Below are 23,265 nucleotides of genomic sequence, written 5' to 3'. Positions count from 1 at the left end.
TGAAAGGGCACCTAAAAGGTCCACAGACATATAAAAGCATGAAAGAAGCCCTGTGCTTTCTCAGATCTGGTAGGTTCCTCATTCCTATGGGGACTACCCCAGTTAACATTATGGGCATATATCTTCATGGACAAAAACAAAAAAACAAAAAAACAAACAAACAAACAAACAAACAAAAACCAAAAACTACAATGGAGAGACCAGCAAAGGTCAGGACTTTCAGCATGTATTTTTAATCCGGGTTGACAATTGTATTTTTGTGACCTAAGTAAATATAATTTTATATGCATTGGTTATATAAAATCAGTCCTTTAGACTGCTCTGGAACCTAGATTTAGGATGGTTCTCTTAGCTTCCTACAATACTAACACATCTTGAAGCAGGTAAAATGTTTTCCTTCCTCCTTCCCTTCCTTTCCTTTCCTTCTTTCCATCCTTCCTTCCTCCCTCCCTCCCTCCCTGTCTCCCTTCCTTCCTTCCTTTCTTCCATGGAGAAAATGAGGTACAGTGATTAAATAATTTGCCCAATGCCATCTAATCCAAATCCTCTGACTCCAGCCAATATGATGTAATGTGGCTTTCAGAGGAAATTGATAAGCAAGATCTTTGAGCAACTACATACAATGAATTTGGAGAGATATGTTTCTCAGGTAGAGCCACTTTGGTCCCTGAATAACTTCCTCTGCCCTAATAAGTCCATATCTGTGTTTTCTAAATGATGGCAGTAGATGGCCAAAGATGTTAAACATGACCTTCCAGAAGTTTAGTCTGGAATAATGCAGATGACTGTAGTTTTGGTTGCTTGGCTGTCTCTCACTTTTGTTGTGATCAGTTAGGCCTAGACTAGGGGGCACTACTGTGCAGCAATCGAATTCTGTTGTTAGAGGGATGATTGAACATGGTGTAATCCAGTTTTTTTTCCGCTTACATAGTCACAATCTAAGAATTATTAGCAAGATACAAAGCACTTTTTCCTAGAAGAAAGACAGAATATCTAGCAAAAGGAGCTTCTCTGGGAATGAGTGGGTCTGGTGATTTCACTTATCCACAATCTCCTAAATTGAGATAATAAAGAAAAGAGGAAAGATGTAAATCTTTGAATCTAGCCAGTCTTGCAGGCACCTGGCTCCCCTCACAATATTACTATTCAATAGCCTCAATCACCAGTCCTTACCTTCAATTACAACTCGATATTGATTTTTTTCCCTGCCCATTATTCCTGCTTTAGCTACAATAGTTCTCTTCTGATGCTTGTCAACTCCATTTTAGGAGCTGTTAAATGAGAAGGAACACATCTGTGAATGACACACACAATACACTGCTTGATTAGGAAATAAATCTCTTAGCATTTGGGGAGAAGTGAGGTGGTCTCAAGGTTCAGACAATGAGGTGGCAATCTTGATTTCTATAGCTCGTTCTCCCCCCAACCCTTTTATTTTTTGTCGATTAGATTTTTCCAGACTGAATGAGGCTCATTGAGAAAGTATCTGCCAGATAAAGGTAAGTGTACAGAGACATGTGTGTCCTGTTTGAAATAGCCAACCTCACATCTAGCCCCACTTGCACACAGAAGCCAAGATTCTTTGCGAGGTGCTACCATGGAAAATGTTTTAGAAGTGCAGCAGCTGTGCTATGACCCTATCTGAGCTGAGCTGAAATGTTTCCTGCAGCAACATTTCACATTGAAATTAATTGATTTCAAAGTCAGGACAGATTAAGTCCAATTCCATAACTCTGACCATCTTGGATCAATAGCTACTGGTTATTCATTCCAGCTATTGAGGGGGAAAAATGCCTTTGGAAAACTTTTGATCTCCAATCAAATAAATATGGAAGTTTCATATCATTATGACATTCAAAAACGTTTGAGAGAAGTAGTTTCTAGGTAATTTAATAATTTTATTAATAAAGCCAGCACACACATTTAGGGTTAAATCATCATAATAATAAAAGGATGGTCATTTAGAGTCTGTCTTAGACCAAAGACAATCATGGCAGTGACTCAGAGTTTATATATCTTTCAGAACAGTAGGTGGTCCATCAAACAGCAATCCAATCTAATTGATTAACATGATTGGAAGTGGGATATATTAAAATGAAGGGCTGAGTATCTCTTGGTTAGGGAAAGTATCTCTATACCAGACCACCCATAGCTTTAGGTTATCAGTTCAAAGAATATATACTCCACCAAAGCTTGAGCAGAACACATTGAGCTCCCCACCTTAAATCAAATTCCTTATAATGTTGGGTGGAGTCTGACCAAGATTGAGGAGAGTGAATATAATTTTATTATCAGTAATGTCCTACAAGAAAACTGAACTTAAAGTCAGGACTTTGGAAGAAGAAGGGAGAGCTCTGAATCTCCCCAAGACATTGGTTTCTCACATCATTTATCCAATAGGGATTTATTAGGTACTTATGTGCCAAACATTGTGATAGAGGATGAGAATACCAAGATAAAAACATAGTATTTCCTCATCTCAAGGGATTTATATTATATTGAGAAAACAATATGTACTTAGATGAGCAAGATCACTGACTTTGGAGTCAGAAGACCTGGGTTCAAATTCTACCTCCAACATTAATACCTGTATGAACCTGGACAAATCATTTAACTTCCTTTAGGGCCTTAGTGAACACGTTTATAAAATGAGGAGGTTGGCCTATGCCAAACTGCCAGCTCTATATCTATGATCCTATGTTCCTAAGTGACTTTAGATTTAAATGATTGTAGTACCTGTCTTGGAAACAAAGCCTCTGGATAAAAGAAGCATTTTTTCCCCCTCATTTTTCAGTTGTGTCCAACTCTTCATGACTCCATTTGGGGCTTTCTTGGCAAAGATACTGGAGAGGTTTTCTGTTTCCTTTCTAACTCCCTTTACAGATGAGGAAACTGAGGCAAACAGAGTCAAGTGACTTGCTCAGGGTCACACAGCTAGTAAGTGTCTGAAGCCAGATTTGAACTCAGGAAGGAGTCTACTCCAAGCCTGGAAGTCTATCCACTGCACCACCTAGCTGCCCCTAGAAGAAGTATACCCTTAGTGAAATAAAGAATGGCTTTTAGGAAGTACTATATAGTTTCCATAGTCATTGGAAATCAATCTTTATCTTTTCCTAATCTTTGTATTTGCTACAGGTTTATACCTATAAAACTCTACAGAACACTGCCCTCAAATGGAGATCAATTCATTTCAATTTGATAAGTATTTAGTGATTCAATTAATAAAATATTTAATGAGGATGTTTCACAAAAAGAAACTAGTCAGGGGCCGCTCGGTGGTGCAGTGGATAGAGCACCAGCCCTGGAGTCAGAAGGACCTGAGTTCAAATATGACCTCAGACACTTGACACTTACTAGCTGTGTGACCCTGGGCAAAATCACTTAACCCTGATTGCCTCGCCAAAAAAAAAAAAAAAAGAGAGAGAGAGAGACTAGTCAAAAAAGAGATGTGAAAAGCAGTGGTGTACTTAATATACTTGACACTGGAAGCAGGTAATTTTTTAATACCTTGTAACAAAATTATTAACAATAATAATCACAAAATGAATAATAATGCCTAGAAAAGAAACACAGTGAAAACGTTCTTTTATTGTTGTTCATTTATTAATGTTCTTTGTGTATGTGATCATGTCAGTGAAAATACAGAAAATTCTATACAGTATAGAAAAAGAAAACTATAATATAGTAATGCTTTTAAATTACACTGATGTGATATTTTAGGCTTGTTTTCTCCAAAGAAGAAGCCTCCCTTAAGCTGTGGCGAGTTGCCCATTGTCAGGTCCCTGAAATTCTTGCAGCCGGCTCTACCTTCTCTGGGTTTCAGAGAAGCTCTGAAGCAGCCCCCCTGGGCAGAGGCATATCACCCTCGCTCTAACACCCTGGGGCTGTCCATGTTCTAATCTCAGCCATTCATTTCTGCAGCTTTCACTCTATGATTGCTAGAGGGAAAACCAGTCTTTGTCTGGGGACTCTCAACTTTCCTCTAGGTTATCCTTCCTAATGTACCGCCTTATTGCTTGCACCTGGGGCAAACTGCCTCCCACTACCTCAGCCTTGATACCACCACTGGTGAAAGGTGTACATGCTCCTGTGTTCCTTTTTCAAATAAGCTAAATTCTATTTCTTTATAACATGCAACCCCCCCCCCCCCGCCCCAAATATCCAGTTCCCACTAATAGTGTGCACTTCACTGTAAGTAGATCCCAGGAGACTTGTGAGACCGCCGAACAGCTTTTACTCTCACTTCAGTCTGATTGTTAGGGCAGCAATTTGAGGTCCATATTTTCTGGCCAGTCAGATGTGCATGACTTATCCTCTTGGCAGTGGTCAATTCCTCTGAGAAGAGTGCAGTTCTAAAGATCTCGTTCTATTGCCATTCAGCACCCAGGAATCCCTAACTCCTTGGACTCATGATTCTCACAAGGGCTCAAAACACACATCTCTCAGGATTGCTCTTTGGTCACCTGTGCTTAGGGAAAGAAACACAAAGCACAGGAGGCAGTCAGGGATTTGAGATCTAGTCCTAGGCTAGTCCTTGCTACCCTAAGAAAGCATATGTTCCTCTTGCCACCTGCTGGTAATTGCTATGCCTGCTTCTAGGGAGTAAAAGGGGAGAAAAATCTCTTAAATCCTTGTCCCCTCCAGCACCTGACTGACAGTCCAAGGGAGGGCTGGCATTATTTGTATCCTAAGAAATAGGGTACCTCCAAAAGAGGGTGTTTTTCTTCTCATTCTCTTATCTAGTCTAGCAATACTTCTCTGGCTCAGTCATCAATCATCTTCAACACACCCTCACAGTTATAGAGACTAATAAAAGAATTGCTCTGTCACCCCAAAGCACAAGTCCAGGGAGACAACTAAGATTACTTTATCATCTCAAAAGACAAGTTCATCAGCAAGGGGCCAGAACATATGTGGTCCACCAGAAAAATCTAGATTATAGGCCCGTCATTTCATATGCTGTATGAGAGGGCCCATTGCCATACAGATATCCAAGAGGGACATGCTCCCAGATTTCATTCTCTTATGTCTTCCTTCCTTCCTTCCTTCCTTCCTTCCTTCCTTCCTTCCTTCCTTCCTTCCTTCCTTCCTTCCTTCCTTCCTTCCTTCCTTCCTTCCCACAGCAACTCAAGCTAGGTAGTATAGTGGTGGCCTTGGAGTCAGGAAGATCCTGCCTCAGGTACTTACTAGCTGGGTGACCATGGACAAATCACTGAACTGCTATGTGCCTTAGTTTCCTTATCAGTAAAATGAGAGGATTGAAATGAACAGCCTCTGGTCCCTTCCAGCTATAAGTATGTTATCCTATGATTCCTAGTAAAAATAAGGTGAAGTTGGTCTTTGATGGTTTTACAACTTCTGTATCAAAATGTCCTTTCTCTTTTCTAGTGATTGATGTTTCTCTCTGCTCCGCCCCCATCCATTCCCCCTCCCCTGACATTTGTTCAGTGTCTAGTTATTATCCACTGTTGACTATTAACTGGGTAGGTAGCCTGGTAATAGGAAGGAGTAATAGGAAAGAAATTAGAGCAGATTTCAGAATAACTCTCAGGTTCCCTGGCTTCCTTCATGATTCACTTCAAATCTCACTTTCTGCAGGAGGCCCTTCCATCTTCCCAATCTAAGAGTGCCTTCCCTTCTGAGATTGTCTTCCATCTACTCTGTATAGATCTTGTATGTACTTACATGTTGTCCTCTCCTCCCCCATTAGACTGTGAGCTCCTTGAAGGCAGGAGACTAGTTTTGCCTTTCTTTGTATCCCCAGTGCTTAGCTCAGTGCCTGGCACTTTATAGATGCTTGATTACTGACCAATTTTTGAAATTGTACCATTAATTTAGCTGTGGGACCGTGGTCAATTTCTTTAACCTCTTTGGGACTCATTGATATTGTATATGAGGAGATTAGACTAGATGGCTTCTTTTCTTATTTTAGATGGGTTTTTGTAGTTGTCTTTTGTTTTTTACATCATTATAGCTTTCCCCAGTATCTTCTCCTCTCCCTGTTCCAGAGTCATCTCATATAACAAATTGTACTTTAAAAAAAAAAAAAGAAAGAAAGAGAAAAGTCTTCACAATTTCTCAATATATTGAAAAAGTCCCACACCATGTGCAATGTACAACATCAGCAGATTGTACTTCTAAAGATTTCTAAGATGCCTTCCACATCTCAAGTTTTATGGTTCTAGAATTTTAATCAAATGCCCAAATGCTATTCTGTAATAACTCAAAGTTGTATTTGTGTCTGAAAGGATAATTTTAAAGTCTGGAAAGTTCCCTGTCCCCACCCCCACCCCCCATTCCCATCTAGGGAGAGTGACCATCTCTTCTGAACCACAGAAAGAGAGAATGAATGGTTCACCACTTCTGAAAGTTTGCTAACTGTTGGTCTAGAGCAAGAGTTGCAAATTCTGGCCTCAAAACCACTGGTTTTATATGGCTTGTGAGGTAAGAATGGTTCTTATGTTTTTAAATACAATAAAACTTATTTAAAAATGTAAAAAAAAAATCCACCACATTCTTGATTCACTGGCCCTACAAGAACAGGTGGTCAGTCAGATTTGTCCCACTAGCAGTAATTTGCTTACCCACAGAAAGCACACAAGAAGACCTGTATGTGACTCTGCCACTAACCAACTTTTGTAATTATACCCTAGAGGCTCTCTAAACCTCAGTTTTTACATCTGTTAATCCAAGAGATTCAACCCTACTCAACCTTTTATATCTAAATGAGGGACATATGTCATAGGGATGTGGTCAAGATAGAATAAGACAATATCTGTAAGAACACTTTGAAAAGTCTATCTAAATTTCCATTATTACATCCTCTTGGCATGTTCAATTCAGCATTTATTAAATGTCTATGTGCAAACAGGTCCTTAGTACATTGGCTGTACTCCATGCACTGTTCTAAGTCCTTCAGATAAAGAGACAAAAATGAAATGTCCCTGACCTCAAGGAGTTTACATTCTACTATTTCTTTATCTTTTAATACAGATGTCTTCTTTCCAAAACTATATTTCAAGTCCCTGGTGGATAGGCTTCCTATCATACTGCTTTGTGTCTTTATTGTCTAGCATACTTTTTACAGGTCAGCTTATAGTATTTTGACATATTAACTATGAGATGAGAAAATAACGCTGCACGGAAAGCAAATCTGTGTGGTTGCCAAAGAGAAGTGGAGCTAATTTCTGTAACAGGATCTTCCCTAATGACAATTTGTATACCTGATTTTCTAAACACTTGAAAAGGAATTCATAACATATAGGTGGTCAATATCCATTTAGACAATATTGTCTCAAACAAAACGCTGCCGAGACCCACATAGTTCTCCATAAAACATTCAGAATAGCTTGCTTGATGATTTCATTAACTCCAATTATTATCCCTATGCAGATGAGTCCCTGAATTATTTATGTAGCCCTAACCACTTTCCTGACTTTCAGGCTTACAGTACCAATTTCCTCTTGGACATTTTGAACTGGATATCCCGTGGGCATCTCAAACTCAACATGTCTAAGACTAAGATCATTACCCCCCCCCACCCCCAAAAGAATTTCCCTTTTCCCAATTTTCCTATTATTGTTGAGGGTACCACCATTCTCTAGTCATCTAGGCTTCCAGTCTTGGTGTTACCCTCAACTCTTCCTCACTCACAGTAACCCCTCTTCCATATCCAATGTGTTGTAAAATCTTATTGTTTCTACCTTCCTAACATCTCTTGTATATAGCTCCCAATGTCCACTTACACAGTCACTACATTGGTTCAGGCTCTCATCACCTCACATCTGAACTATTACAATAGGCTTCGAGTTGGTCTTCCTGTCTACTCCAATCTATCCTCCACTCAGGTGCCAAAGCAGTTTTCCTAAAGTGCAGGTCTGACCATGTCACCCCCTTCCCCACTCAATAAACTTCAGTGACTCCCTATTTTAAGATAAAATATACCATGTTCTTACTGGAAATTAAAGCATTTCATAACCTGGCATTTCATACCTTTCCAGTCTTATACTTTACTGTTCTCCATGTACACCATGAACCAGCTACACTGGCCCTTTTGCTGCTCCTCATTCATAACATTCAGTCCCCTGACTTTTCACTGCTTGTCCTCCATACCTGGAACGCTCTCCCTTCAAATCTCACTTTCTGGTTCCCCAGGCTTCCTTTAAGATTCAGCTAAATCTTTTTGCAGGAAGCCTTTCTAGATCTCTCCTCACCTCCCACCCACAATTACCACTGCTGTACTTTCCCTTCCATTTGTACTGTATACATCTTGTATGTGTATAGTTGTTTGCATAGTCTCCACCGTTAGAATGTAAGCTGCTTGAGGGCAAGCACCAAGTTTATTTGTTTTGTTTTGTTTTTTTTACTTTCTTTGCATTCCCTTTGCCTAGCAGGATATTTAGCACATAGTAAATACTTAATAAATGTTTGTCCACTGACTAACTGGTTCACTTTATGAGATATTTTTAGGTCCTTTTAAACTAATTAAACATCTATAGTCTTTAATGTAGCTGTATTTCACGAGGTCATATTACTGAAATAACGGAAAAAATACAGATTTTGTCTTTATGTTATATAACTTGACTCACTAATATATAATTAAGAAGAGTTTCTTAGATTGCCACGATACTATTAATAGGTTGAGACATTCTATTGATGTATGATAATTCTTCTTACAATAAAGTTCACTATAGACTATAATTCAGATCTGAATGTAAGATTCTAAGGAGTAAGCAATGGTTTTGGCTTTCTTTGTGTCCTTAGCTCTTAGCACACAGCCTTGCACACAGTAAGAACTTAATACATACCGACTGATTGGTTGATCTAAGGTTCCTTTAAAAATGGAATTTCTTCTGTGAAATTTAAATGATCCTATTTGCACATGAATTTCAGTTGTAACTCTATTATATAAAGCTAGAGGAAGGGAAGCTTAGTTCATAGAAGGTCTGCCTTGGAGTCATGAAGATTTGGGTTCAAGCACTGCATTTGAATCATACTAACTGTGTGGCCTTGAACAAGATGCTTAACCTACCTCTCACTGTCCCAGGTCACTGTCCAATTCTAAATTACAGAGGAGTTGCTCATATGCATTGGTGGAAGAAATTCCCACAGCAGGGAGTTCCCTCTACTGAAAAAATTACATATGAGCAACAGAAACAACAAAAACACACACCTTTATTGTTGAGATAATATTATTAATCTTTGAAAACCTATAGAGAACATGAAGTCTGTCACATGCTAGAGACAATGTTCTGATTTTCAAAAAGGGGGAGAAGGCAGATTCTTCATACTATAATCCAAAGTTTGACTAGCTTGATTTCAGCTCCTGGCAAAATTTTGTAATATAGTATTTAAATGGCTAGTATTTGAGTCCTTGAGAAAATAGTGATTACTAAGAGTCAGCATGGGTTTAGAAAGAAAGGATTGTTCTAGACTAAATTGATTTCTATTTTAACATAAATTAAACTGTCAATTCAGAAGAATTCCATGTATACATTATACTTGGATTTCAGAAAAACACTTGGTAAAATATTTCACACTAGCTACTGTTTTCCTATCCTGTTTCTCCCTCAAAGCTCTTTGAGGGTAGGGGTTGTTTTGTTTTTGTCTTTGCATCCTAGACACCTAGTGACTTACGTGTTTACTAAAGGGTTTTTAGTTGAGTTGTGTATAAGATGAGTTAGCTAGATGATATAATTGTTAGATTCATTCAAAAGTAATTTGATGTTTTGCCCCCCAAAATAGTGATTAATCGATTTTAATCTCAACTTTGGACAATAAGATTCAATGCTAGATAACATCTGAGAATTCATTTTATCCAACATCCACATTTTTCTGATGAGGAAACTGAAGCCCAAAGAGGTAAGGTTACCTGCCCAAAGTCAAACAGGTAGTAAGCAGCAGTGCCAGGATTCAAACTCAAGTCCTCTCATTCCAAATGTATGGATACAAACCCAAGCTGACTGCTAATTATTACCATTCCCCCAATGTTCACACATTAACCATTTAAAAATTCCAGGATTTTGTCAGGAATTTAAATTGAGGCAGTCAAGATTCAAACTATAGTTTGAAGATTCCACTCTTACCCTCCCACCCTTTGAAAATCATAACATCATCTGTTGCTATCCTTATGGCATAGATAGACTAATCACTCTGCCAAAGCTGTTTCAGAGAGATTTTTAGTGTAGAAAGGTCAGGGATTTGTCCTTGGTTTTGTTGCATTCAGTGTTTTGTTGTTGTTTTTCGATGATTTCCATGAAGGCGTAAATGGCATATGTTTATTAAATCTGGAGACAATACAAAGGAGTATTGAACAACAAAATGGGCATATAAAATATTAATACCTAATCATAGATTTAATCTGAGGTGAGATCTAAAGGTGATAAATGTAAAGTCTCATACTAGAGTTCAAGAAAAAAAAATCAATGGGCAAAAATATAAGATAAAAGCATGAGGGACATGTGGCTAGAGGATTGTTTCCATGAAATTGACCTGAGCATTAGTATGGATTGTAAGCTCAATATAAATAAATGTGGCATGGTAGCCAAAATGACTAATGTGATCTTAGGATAGAATAATTGAATTGAATAGATTGTGTTCAGGTGAAGGTAGCAAAAATATTAGAGATTTGGAGACAATGACATGTGAGGATCAATTAAACGAATTGTAGATGTTTGGTCTAAAGAAGAGAAGATTTATGGGAGACCTAACTGAGAGATGTCTTAAAGTATCTGAAAGGCTGTCATATGGAAGAAGGACATTTACTTGTCCCCAAGAAGGCAGATCTAGTAAAATGGGTAGTTGTTCTAGAGGGACAGATTTCATTTTTTTCAGAAAACAATGCATCCTATCCATTAGGACTGTCCAAAAGTGAACTGGATATAAGTAGTGAGTTCTGAGTTGCTCAAGTGGATCATTATTTGTCTTTTGTAGAGATTTCTTTTGGACCATTATTGGGAGGGCAGAGAAACTGCTCGGAAATACACCCATAGTTGGAATGGGAGTAAAATGTTAAGTGCAAAGGCCTCTGGTACTTTTTTTTTTTTTAAAACACTAAAATCTTACCTGGCACACAGTTTTACATATGCTCAATCAGTCCTTTTGATGGGAGAACCAATGATAATGAAGAAGATAATATTCCCTTTTATTGAATATCAAAGCTTGTACTGTGAATGAAATACAGACCCCATTAAATATTATCAAAATAATTAAATAATTATCAAAAGCGAATTGGTTGTGAAGACAATTTTTGGTTGTCAAATTATTTCTTGTATTTGTAAATCATGGGTAAGCAAGAGTCCTAGGTTCCTACAGACTATACCTTGGAACAATCTTTTTTTTTTTTTCACCCATATCTAATGAGTGTACATGAAAGTACTATGTAGGAATTGATGGCAGCTTTTTAGAAATGAAAAGCATGATAATGACAAAAAGAAATTGAGTGAAATATTTAAATACTAAAAAATAGGTGTGTGTGTGTGTGTGTGTGTGTGTGTGTAGATGGTCAGGAAGGAAAAGAAATAGGTGTTGGGCAGGTTAGAGAGGAAAAAGATGTTTAATAACTTTCATGTAGTGGTGGGGAACTGGGGTCCAAGGCTCACACAGTGAGTTTAAAGTAACATAGCTCCTTATTGGTATGCCAACAGAATTTGGACATGGCTTACTGTGTGACACTCATTGGTAACAGGAAGGCCACAAAGTCACTGTCATTGATTTCTGAAGCTCCTTGAGAAGCTCCTATCTCTCCAAGTGTTCATAATTTTTCATTTTAACACTTTAAAACAGGGTTCGAGTTAATAGCTAAAAGGTGTCCATTTCCCAAATGCCCAAAGAACAGCTACCCTGTGAGAGCAAGCCCAAATGTTTTGATGTCATGTAGGGGGGATAAATCACCTTTCCTAAGGTACAAAACACTCTTGGAGATCTAGAGCTTAAAAATGTTCCCCAGATTTGTCTTCTTATCATTCACTAATGTGGAAACCAAGAAGTTTCTTAAGGGTCCTAAATTACTTTTTAAGAACTTCACGCGAGATTTATGAGGTGTGCTAAAATGTTCTTGTTGATTACAAGCTTAACTCACTTTACACAGTAGAAATATTCCTCATAATATTTTAGCTGTATTTTTTTGGGGGGGTGAAGGTGCATCTGATTATGTTTGTCAGTAGAAGTATAGTCTATGTAGAGAGATTCTGTGGTGAACCTGGTACAGTGAAGAGTACTTTACAAAATGAATAATCACCTCCTAATTTAACTATTTGGTAAGGTCAAAGTTTTGCAGATAGAGTCTTCTTGAAGTGAGGTCCACTTGCCCCAAGGAGCTTGTGTCGAAGCAAATAATGCTTTGTGAACCATTTAATCAATCCCAAGTTCAACAGTGACTGCATTTTTTGTTTATTTTGCACATTCAGCAGCAAGGAGGAGAAAAATACAATCTGAAAACTACTCAGACTCCACTTTGGGTTCAAAGTCGGCATTTTTCTTAAACAAAAGAAATCTATAACAGTGAGTGAACTCCTGGTGGTATCCCAGAGGAATGCCTTTGTAGTAACACCACTTAGCATATACCACATCTTCATTTGGATCAATAGAAAAGGTTTTACATTGTACCAAAATCAGAGTCCTTTTGCTCTGATGTTTCATCTTCACTGGTCCTTAAGGTAAACACTGTTCACATTAATATATTCAAAGGAAATAAACACAGGTCCAAGAAAAATAGCAAACATAAATCTAAAGTAAATATTGCTTTACCTTCATAAACATTTTGGTTCAATAATAAACATCACTCAACATTGCACCCAAGAGACAAGACTTCAATGACTACAAAGTTAATGAATGAACAAACAAGTAAATGAAGGTACAATAAAGACTTTGTCTGGGGGATGAGGATTACCCTTTGGAACCAACCTGTTCCTCTCTATCCTAAATGGCATGCCCTAAGAGTATAAGTGAAATGAGGAACACAGCTATTTGCTTTTTCTTTTTGAAATCATAGGTCAGACACTAGGATTTATGGCTGGAAGAGCCTTTAGAGATAATCGAGTCCAACTGTTCCTTTTTAATGAATCTGAAACTCTGTTAGGATTCATAATAGTGGTCCAAGAGGTTCACACTAAAAAATTCTTTACTGATACCTTAGTCAGCAAATAATTGCTTTTGAGTAGCATATTAAATTGCCCTAGGCATTCATAGCACATTTTGCTGTTGTTATAGAAAGAGACTTATATAACAAACAACACTAGGACCACTGATTTAATCTAAATCCTTCATGTTATTGCAGCCCAAAAAAAGTGTAGTGACTTCCTAAGGTCACACAGGATGTATATAGTATGGCAAGTATTCAAACTCAGCTTTTCAAATACAGTGCTCTTTCCACTTTCCAATGTTTGCTTAGCTTGCGTAGTTCTAATTGTGGGTGGGATCATAGACAGACGTATTTGGCTCAGACAGAATTCACCTGAAAATGCCCTATGGAATAACTTCACATTAGAATTTGTTTATAAAAAGCACGGCCTTCATTTTTAACACTGTTTTCCTGTGGTCATTTCCAGGTCTGTGATGCAGTATCATGTTAAGCATGCAATAAAAAGGCACGTTTTCTTCTACTCCTCCTCCCACCATGACAACTTTGAATAACAACTAATTAATTAAGAAGAGCCCCCCTAAAAACCTCCAAGTTTCTAAGAATGCCACCAAGCTGTTAATGAAGTAAATATCTGTTTAATTTACAAACATCAGTAGCATTACTGATATTAGTCCAGATAAGACAAAGCACACTGCATTATACATGTACATCTAATTTTCTTGGTTTAAAAAAAAAATGGAAAGAAACATCTGCATTTTTACAGGGTACCCTGGGATTTTAAAGAAAGAAGAGCACAACCCACTATAAATCATTACCAATTCTACATTGTCATTTAGCAGCAAACATGTTAACATTGGGAACAGGGTAATAAAGTAGTAGTTTTATTATTTGGAAAAAAGTTGCAGTTCTTGATGTTACAGTTTTTTAAGGGTAAAGAACTCTGAGGAAATATTAATTTGTAAAAAAGGTTTATTTTCTAGGGTGATTTTTCTATATACCATCTTATTTGGGGGATGTATATGTTGAACTGGGAACATTCCCTTCTCTACAGTTGCCATCTAACATGATGAAATTTTCCTCTCATACCTTACAGATTCTTGGGAAGTGTCCTGAAAGTTGACAACATTTATAATCAAAGTTCAAATGGTCACTTTTGGTTTTAGGTTCTTTCAGTGACACCAGAGGGCAGATGCTAAGAAAACAACTAGACCAAAAATATTTACCCCAAGACAACAGGCTATGTTAGTCCTATTGCAATAATAATAATAATAATAACAATAAATCCTGATTTTAATTCTTAAAAAAATCCAAAATACAAAAATATCAGGACAAATATAAATTAATATATATTAACCATTGAAAAACAGTAAAAGGGATGGCCTAAAAATGTTAAGTACAAAGTACTTTGATATAATAAATATTTCTCAATGAAACTGAATACTGTATAGGGCTGTTTAAACTCATAGAAACAAAAAAAAAATCACATTACTAATTTATCCATCAATAATCTATTGGTTCTGTGTCCCCTTTAACATTTATTTATATTACAAAAATTAATACTGGAAAAAGGTAGATGAACACTTTTGTGTGCTTCTTTTGCTAACATGCTTGACATTAAGAATATATTTTGAGAATATTTTAAGAGATCTCATTCCTCTCATGTTTTAAACCAAATCCTTTTTTCCATTACCAGAACCCATCTCTTCAGGATATTTTCCAGTTATGCCCAAAACACTCTTCTTATCTGTACACTCTGGATTCCCATTCATCCAACTTGCATCCTCATTCATATATGTGTGCATGTATTTGGTGTGTGTGTGTGTGTGTGTGCATGTGCGTGCACGCTTGGTATGCTCTAATGGAACAGTGATATGTACTGATGTGAATGAGTGCACATATAATAGGCCTTCTGTTCAGGTCAATCTTTCATCAATGCTCTGTAGGCTGAATGTCCCTTGGGTATTGCATCCATTTGTCTTCAGCATGTTATAAAGAAGAATCCACGTTAAAAGCAGTTACGCTTCTTTCCTTCACTGCTGTAATGCTCTTTGTATTGTCTTTCTTCAAGCTTCTCTGGCCTAAGAGAAGTCTTAGTTCAAGCACTTCAATCTTTTGCAAATGCAGAAAAAAAGTCTTTATTCTCATAATAAAAATAAGTCTGTTCTGTATTTTACAATATATTTCAAATATTTCCACTATGAAGCATTAATTAGTCCGACATGGTCAATAAGTATACACCATTTTCAAAGACAAAGGTTCTGGGGACATGTTTAGGAGGGGCACCTCGTACAGCCACATTTCACCACTTTCTCAACCTCGTCCACAAAGGACGACCCATCAGTGCATTCGAAAGAATATTTCCGTCTCTTGCTCCTCAGAGGTCCACAGCACTGGCCATTTGAGCAGCTGCCTTTACATTCTAGTCGGGATACCTTTTTGGTTGTTTGGCAGGCAGCATAGCCCTGCTGCTTTTGATAGTAATCTCGGATGCGTTCCCCTCGACAAGAGACTTCTAGGAGAGAACAAAAAACAGCAGTACGTCATGTGCTCCGTAAGAAGAGGATCCTAAATTCAATTTAGGAGATGCCATTTAAAAAATGTGGTTGCTATTTTTAGTGCTGGATTCCAGTAAGTATATCTTATTAGCTGGTGCCACAGCCCTGCACTGTTTAAAAAAAAACACACCCCAAAAAATAACAAAAAGAAATTCTTGTGTTCTCTTACTTTTAGCAAAACAAATATTATGGACACTGACTATAAATACAATATTATTGCAGTGACAAGCAAATTGGATTCTTAAATCTTTTCCTTTATTACAAAAATACACATCTTTAGTTTTTTACATGGCTAACAGCTGGTTTTGTTTACCAGAGGGAACTGTTTCAGAGAGCATACAATTTAATTTATTAGGCCTGGAGTTTAATATTATTCAATCTGTTACTTAATACAAGTTACATTCCACTAACTTCATAAATTACCCAAGTATAAACCAGCTCAAAAGGAGACATCTGCTAAAAGCTTCCATGGGCACGTTCCTCAAATCTGGTCACATTGATACACAAAACAAAATAAATAAATGCCAGCTGCAGTGGAAAAGGAGGGCAAGTTTTGATAGACAAAGGGAACGAGAGAAAGGTGAGTCTAAAAAGAGTCAGTCTGTTTTCATCCATCTTACCTGCATAATTTGCTGTAATAAAACAGTTGGACCTGAGAGGTCAAAAGCAGAGTCTGTTACAAAACTAGAAGCTTGGGTATAAGATCTGGCTTCTCAGTTGGAGAAAGTAGAGAAATAATAAATACTGAAAGGTACAGGAGGTAAAAGGGATAGTTGAGCAGAGCAAAAAATAAATGCTTCTGAGTAAAGGAAAAAATGTTTTTTATAGCAGAACAAATGATAGGAAAATAATTCCATATCTCTATTTAATGTTAGTGCAGAGGCTTGAAGTGTTTCTCACCTAGGGCCTTTACTAAGTCATTTGAAAGGAAAAAAATAAATTAGTAAATGTCTTTGTTGGTAGTGAAAAATTTGTGTCCTGGTTCTTTTTTTCTTCCATTTTGAAAAAAAAAGAAATAGCCTTATTTCTGAAGCCTTTCATACCCTCCATCACAGCTCTGAGTGATACGAACAAAGCAACTTTATTTACCTCTGTCACAGCTTTCCCCAGTGTATCCACTGTTGCACTCACAATAGGCCTGTCTGAGCCCTGAAAGTCGGCATTTTCCATGTTTACATCTAATGGACTGGCAGGGGTTAAACAGCTCCTCTTCCTCATCACATAAGACACCTCCGTGGCCTTCCAGACACTTGCAACTATAGGAAAATGCATTGATTGGCAAGCAGGTTCCATGCATGCATCTAGAGGGGAAGAAAAAGAAACCCAAGAGAATGGAAATTCATTAAACAGGATGCATAGTGGGAAGGGATATTCATTTAGATGAATGAATGGATATGAGAGATATGATAGTAATGGCTTGAGAGTTCCCTGTTCATAAACAACCTCTTCCTCCTATAGTTCCCCCCTCCCGCTAACATTCAATACAAGTTACTGTTAGGACATACTTATTTCCAAGACAGGGATCATTGGTCCGCTGGTCACACAGTGGCCCCATCCATCCTTCTTCACAATCACAGGTGAAACCTGACTGGCTCGATGCTTGGCACGTTCCATGGGCACACACTTTTTTATGGCATGGCTCACAACCAGGCAGAATGCCTGTCTGCATGGGCACCTTCCTGAAGTCTTGAAGTTCACTGTTGATGTACAGGTGGCGAATGCACCCATGGAAACTGGTGCCATTCTGTCCTGGGGCTTGGCGCAGAGCTGCAACATTGTTCTTTCCAGGCATTCCTTGGGGAAGAAAACACCATCATTAGAGGACAGTTCTCTTTTCTGGCCCCCAGCCATGCTAAGATCTTATGAATGAATGTTGCCCCAAATTGTACTATACTACCCATGGAGAAATGGCTATCAGGCTGATCATTTGGGCCCATGTCAATGGGCCCCTGTGATTTTTAGGCTCTGATCTGTCAGAGGCAATACTGCTTGGGATGTGGTCAGGGCTCAATGGAATGGTTAACTTTGGAAAGAAAGAACTAACCACTGGGGAAGGGTGTGTGATTCATTCATCTCCTTTTCAGTCACTAATTGAGAGGGAGTTTTCCAACTCCAAGACATTAATAACTAAAAATGGGATTGCTTGGCACACAATTTACAACCACAGAAGGAAATATAATGAATGTGTGTATGTGTTTGTGTATACATACCACAAGTGACAGTCATTGGCATAATGGAACAATTTTTCCAAAGGTCTAAGCCAGGCCTCGGGAAAAAAAAAAATCCCTGGATGGGTTGCTGATGCAGCAGTCAACCAGTTCACCTCAGGGTCAAGAGAAAGTCTGGATGCATCTGTGGAAGCAGATTCCCTTCTCTTCCCTTATGCACATATCCCACTCTACCCAAGGAAGGACTCCATGTTTAGGGTACCTCATATTCTGATCCTGGTAGTGTAAATTGCCAGTATAGACCAACAGAGTAGGTTTGGAGGCTCTGAATTCTGGCGGATCTCACTTCCTTCCAATGAATCTGAGGGATGCAGCTTTTATCAGTAGTAGTGCCCTAATTTTGAGATCCTCTCAGGCCCATAAACCCCCATTATCAGTCTATTAAACTGTGTATGATCATTGATCTAGCAATACTGCTCCAAGGGCTATACCACAGGGAAAGAAGAAAAGGACTCAGATGCACAAAAGCATTTATAGTGGCTCTTTTTTGTTGTGGCAAAGAACTGGAAACTGAGGGGATGCCTGTCAACTGGGGAATGGCTGAACAAGTTGTGGTATATGAATGTGATAGAATACTGTTGTTCTATAAGAACTGATGAAGGAGATGGCTTCACAAAAGTCTGAGACTTATATGAACTGAGGCAAATGGAAGTGAACAGAACCAGGTGAACAATCTACAAAGTAACAGTAATATTGTAAAGATAATCAATTGTGAAATATTTAGTAACTGATCAACACAATATCAACCACATCTCCTAAGGCCTCATGATGAGATATGCTATTATACACCTCCAGATTGAGAACTCATGGACTCAGAGTGCAGATTGAAGCATATTTTTTTTTAAATTAGAACAGGCTAATGTGGAATATGTTTTGCGTAACTATATATATTTGCAATAGATTTCGTTTTTCTTGCATCCTCATTGGGTGGGGGAGGGGGTAGAGGGAGGGAGAAATTAGGAACTAAAAAAAAGAATAAAAATGTCTCTGTTCTTTAAAAAGAATAACAATTCATTTATTTACAGACATTTAAAAAATATCAAAAGTTATTCAGTCATCATTATTTCAAAGTGAATTTTCTATTCAAGGTTATACCTCCCTGTGCTGCTATTTGCCCTGTGTCCTCTTCACTCTCCCCTCCCATAGCAGTTCAAAAGACTTGACAAAACAGTTTTTTATTCCAAACCTAACAAAATCAAGATCAAGGGAAAGTACATAATAATCACCTCACAATTAAGTGATGCAAAGCACTTTTTTATGGCAACCCTGATGAAAAGGGAATGCAGGTACAATTAGCCTCATTTTGCAAATGAGGAAACTGAGGGTCAGAGTGGATAGTTGACTTTCTTCTAGGGCATAGGACTAAGCAGGGACTGGAATTTGAAACTAGATTTATTAACCCCAGGGATAGAGATCCTTATATTATGCCATGCTGTAAGTGAATCAATAGAGCTCTGCTTCATCCCCTATGCCAAGCCCATGAAGAAAGCTTGGTGAGACTCCTATTTGTTGTGAGATCTGTTATGAGAGTTAAAGTTTTTAAAGTAAGCCAAGACAAATTTCCTTTTGAAATTTATTCTGACAAGATATGAATGTTCTTTCTAAGGCCTTTCAGCTAGGGCCACAGAACCGACAGGTTGCTTTCACTCCTCTGTTGTCATTGGACTAGCTTATTCGGTATAACCAGATTGCTCAGTTGCTCCTGCTGGTAAAAAATGACCTTTTTTTCTCTCCTAACATTCAGCAACAGCTTTGGCCATGTCTGTCTAGGCCATAGACATGAACTGGGGATGAGGGGAAGCAAGACTGACAGAATGACTCTACTCTTATTATTGGTAGACCCTGCCTATTGTTCCTCATGGTCACAAAGCTAAAAGTGTCTGAGGCAACATTTGAACCAAGGTCTTCCTGACGCTAAGCCCAAGACTCTATCGACTGAACCATCTAGCTGCCTAGGACCAAGGGAGAATAGATTGCATTTGTGAAAGTACACAGTGCTTTCAATGATCCTAAATCTTTACCTGAAACAAAACTCCACTTTAGGACACCTGATCTTTTGGTAGTGCCATGTGTCTACAACTCATGCAATGCCACAATTTCTAAAGAACCAAAATTGATGGTTACTCAAAGGACAACGGAGGGCAGCTAGGTGGCTCAGTGGGTAGAATTCTGGGCCTGGAATCAGAAAGGCTCTTCTTCCTGAGTTCAAATCTGGCCTTAGACATTTGCTAGCTGTGTGACTTTGGGCAAGTCCCTTGACCCTATTTGCCTCAGTTTCTTCATCTATAACATGAGCTGGAGAGGGAAATGGCAAACCATTCCACTATTACTGCCAAGAAAACCCCAAATAGAGTCATAAAGAGTCAGACATGATGGAAAAAACAATAAAGGACAATGTAGAAATGTATTTTGGGGAGTAAGTGGGCTACAGTATATTACTGGTGATGATTTATAGAAAGTGGGATAAAATGTATTATCTAAGACATCAATGACTGGAAATGGAAATACCAGTCATGTAGTAAGAGAGAAGGATAAAAGATGGTAGTCCATGTGCTCCACTGGAACAATGTAGTATTAAAAAAAAAACCTAAAGGAAGGCCTGCAGAACATTAGGTGAACCCTTGTGGAAGATTTATGGCAGGATTTGTTGAAAAGTTATATTGGTTGATAAGGCATGAATGGCTGTCATCCATACTATTGGAAGGTGTATTCATATGGATGATGTCACAGATTCAGTGAAGTATTATTGAAGGAATTTTCAGATTTTCCTTGAACAACAGAAAAGTCATTGGATTTGGGTCAGAAGAATTGGGTTCAAATCTTGTTTCTTTTGCTTATTACATGTCTACTCTTGGGCAAGTCATTCAATCTCTCTTCATCTGTTTCCTCATCTTAAAAATGTGTTGTGTAAGTTAGACTAGATGATTTCTCCTTTCACATCCATTTTGGATCCCAAGTAAGACTGCATACAGGTAAATGAGAGCTATCCTTCAAATTAGTCACTTTGAGAAACTGTTTGCTTCTTTTCACGATGCTGGTTACTCTTTAAATCATGTTTGGGATTTGTTTTTAGGGTGCTTATGAGTGACATTAAAAATTTACTTTATAGTAATACTTTGGTTTTCACGCAAGTGAGTAGTCACCATGTTCCTTTGTTAGCACATTGATTCTCTACTCTTGCTACATGCCTTCCCTTACTTACAACACCTTTTGATGGTTACTGTCTCCATTTCTGGGTCAGGGACTAGTGGGGGCAGATGAACAACTAGTATAACAGCAGGTAAGTAAAGAGTTCCAATACAGTTCAGTAGTTGTATGCTTATAACCTAGCAATTTTTTCCCCAATTGCAATACAAGTAGGTGCGTGTGTGCTCAAATAAGAGGTATATTTTTTTAAATAAAACAAATCCACTACCAATTTATGATATTGAATATTTCTTGGACAAACAATGCAGATAGACAATGGGATGAGCCCAAAATGGTCTGAAGGGCAGCAATCTGGATAACATCCAGAAAATTGCCCAACTGCTCCCTAATACAAAAGCTTCTATTTTTAATGCTAGTATTCTCCCAGTAATACTATATGATTGTGAATCATGGAACATCTCTATTTCAGAGATATGAAAATCACAAAACGAATGCAAGGCAATGGAAAAACGTATGCAATAACAAGGTGATACTAAGTAGGTTGCAGCATACTGATCCTACTATCAAAAGCTAACATTTATATAGAATTTTATATATATTATCTCATGTGAAGATCACAAAAAAAAACCATGGAATAGCTGCTATTTTTCATGCTCAATTTACAGATGAGGAAGCTGAGGCTCAGAAAGTTTAGAAAACTTGCCTAGGGTCACATGACTTGGAGTGTCTGAGGTAGGATTTGAACTTTTTGAGTTCTGAGTCCAGTGCTCAATCCACTACACCACCTTAGCTTCCTCTACTGATGACTAGAATGTGACCAGTGATGACTTGGCTGTGGGAAGAGATATAAAGGACATCACAAATGGCATACTAGACTAGAACAGGAGGTTGTCTGGTTTTGCAGTGAAAGTAAAGGAAAGCAGATGAAAAGCCCACATGTGACACTGATGCTAATATCTCTTGCACAAGTGCTACAGATAGACAATGACCTGGGGCTAATGCTCAATAAGAGGAAGAGGGGATTGGGCTGGATTGAATTAGGGAAATCATGCGGCACAGCAGATATCAATGAATTCCCTGCCAAAACGTTAAATAAGACAGAGAATGAACTCCAATGTGTTGAGTAAATACTTTACAATAGATTTATGGAAAGATGTGGACAAAATTCAGAATTTCAGAGTTTCAAGGGACCTCAGCAATCATCTAGTCCTACCCCAAAAGATTCCCAACTACAATACTCTTGAGAAATCCTCATCCAGCCTTTGCTTGAAGCTCTTTTATGGAGAACTGGGGTCTCACAGGATGAGAAAGTATGATTTGCAATTTTCACTCGAAGAGCATGTACTCACATTTATTAGATTATGGGCACCTTGGAGGAATGAAACAATCTGTAAAATTAGACTTTTTTCCTGAGGTTTGGGGCTAAGGCATCACCCTGATATTTATATGTCTTTTGAGTTTTGGGCTTTTTTTTTTTTTAGCAGTGTAAAAGGTATGACCATAAAGAAATGAAACTCAGTACCCAAGTCACGCATGAGAACCTGCTCAATTTGCTATCAAATAGATAGCAAAAAATTGCTATCTATTTACCCTTTGTATAATTATTTTATACACATTTGTTTGTATCCATTGTTACAAGACACAATGGGCTAGTTTTTCCAAAAAAAGCATATAACCAACCATTTCCAAAAAGATCAGTATAACCCGTAGTTTAGAAATAATCAGAGTTTCATAGAATTTAGAAAGAGACTATGGATGTGTATTGATTGCAGTAAAGAGAGAAGCTTTTATTGGTACTTGAAACAAGAGCTCCTGTCTGCTTTTTCTTCCAAATACTCTGAAATGTCTTTTGACCTCATCATTCAGCTGAAAGTGCTCACTCCAAAGTTGTTGATATCTTCATTGCCAAAACTTATATCCTTTTTAAACTCCTTTATTCTTGAACTTTTTACAACCTTTGATAGAGTTTAACACTACTCTTTCCTCTGGGTTTTCATTACCCTGTTCTCCTGGTTCACCTACAGAGTCAGAGCTCCCCTTCTCAATTCCTTTGTTACATCTTCCTCCAGATCACGTCCACTAACTATTGCTATCTTCCAAGGCTCTGTCCTGGATCCTCTTGTCTTCTTTTTCTATTCCACCTTGCTTGGATCTCATCAACTCCCATGGGACCAATTACCATGCTTGTGAAGATGATTCCTAGATCTATTTATATAGCTCTCACCTCGATCCTGAGGTTGAGGCTTACATTACC

The 23,265-nt window shown here is 38.0% G+C and overlaps 1 protein-coding gene across 2 annotated transcripts in view; it reads right to left on the bottom strand.

Annotated features, from left to right (window-relative positions):
* Positions 1-12,366: 12,366 nt before the first annotated feature.
* The window catches only part of SLIT2 (slit guidance ligand 2), a 397,271-nt gene continuing 386,372 nt past the window's right edge, over positions 12,367-23,265 (bottom strand). For both annotated transcript variants that reach the window (XM_027836326.1, XM_027836327.1), the window contains 3 exons: positions 17,142-17,430; positions 16,726-16,937; positions 12,367-15,593 (listed from right to left, as the gene is read on the bottom strand). In XM_027836326.1, coding sequence (XP_027692127.1) covers positions 15,352-15,593; positions 16,726-16,937; positions 17,142-17,430 — 743 coding nt within the window. In that variant the 3' untranslated portion in view covers positions 12,367-15,351. The remainder of the gene's footprint in view (positions 15,594-16,725; positions 16,938-17,141; positions 17,431-23,265) is intronic.

This window comes from Vombatus ursinus, unplaced genomic scaffold (assembly GCF_900497805.2).
Source record: "Vombatus ursinus unplaced genomic scaffold, bare-nosed wombat genome assembly UNPS02014818.1, whole genome shotgun sequence".
NCBI classification, from domain to species: Eukaryota; Metazoa; Chordata; class Mammalia; order Diprotodontia; family Vombatidae; genus Vombatus; species Vombatus ursinus.
The sequence above is the reverse complement of the archived record's forward strand: the minus strand, read 5'-3'. Positions and strand labels throughout refer to the sequence as shown.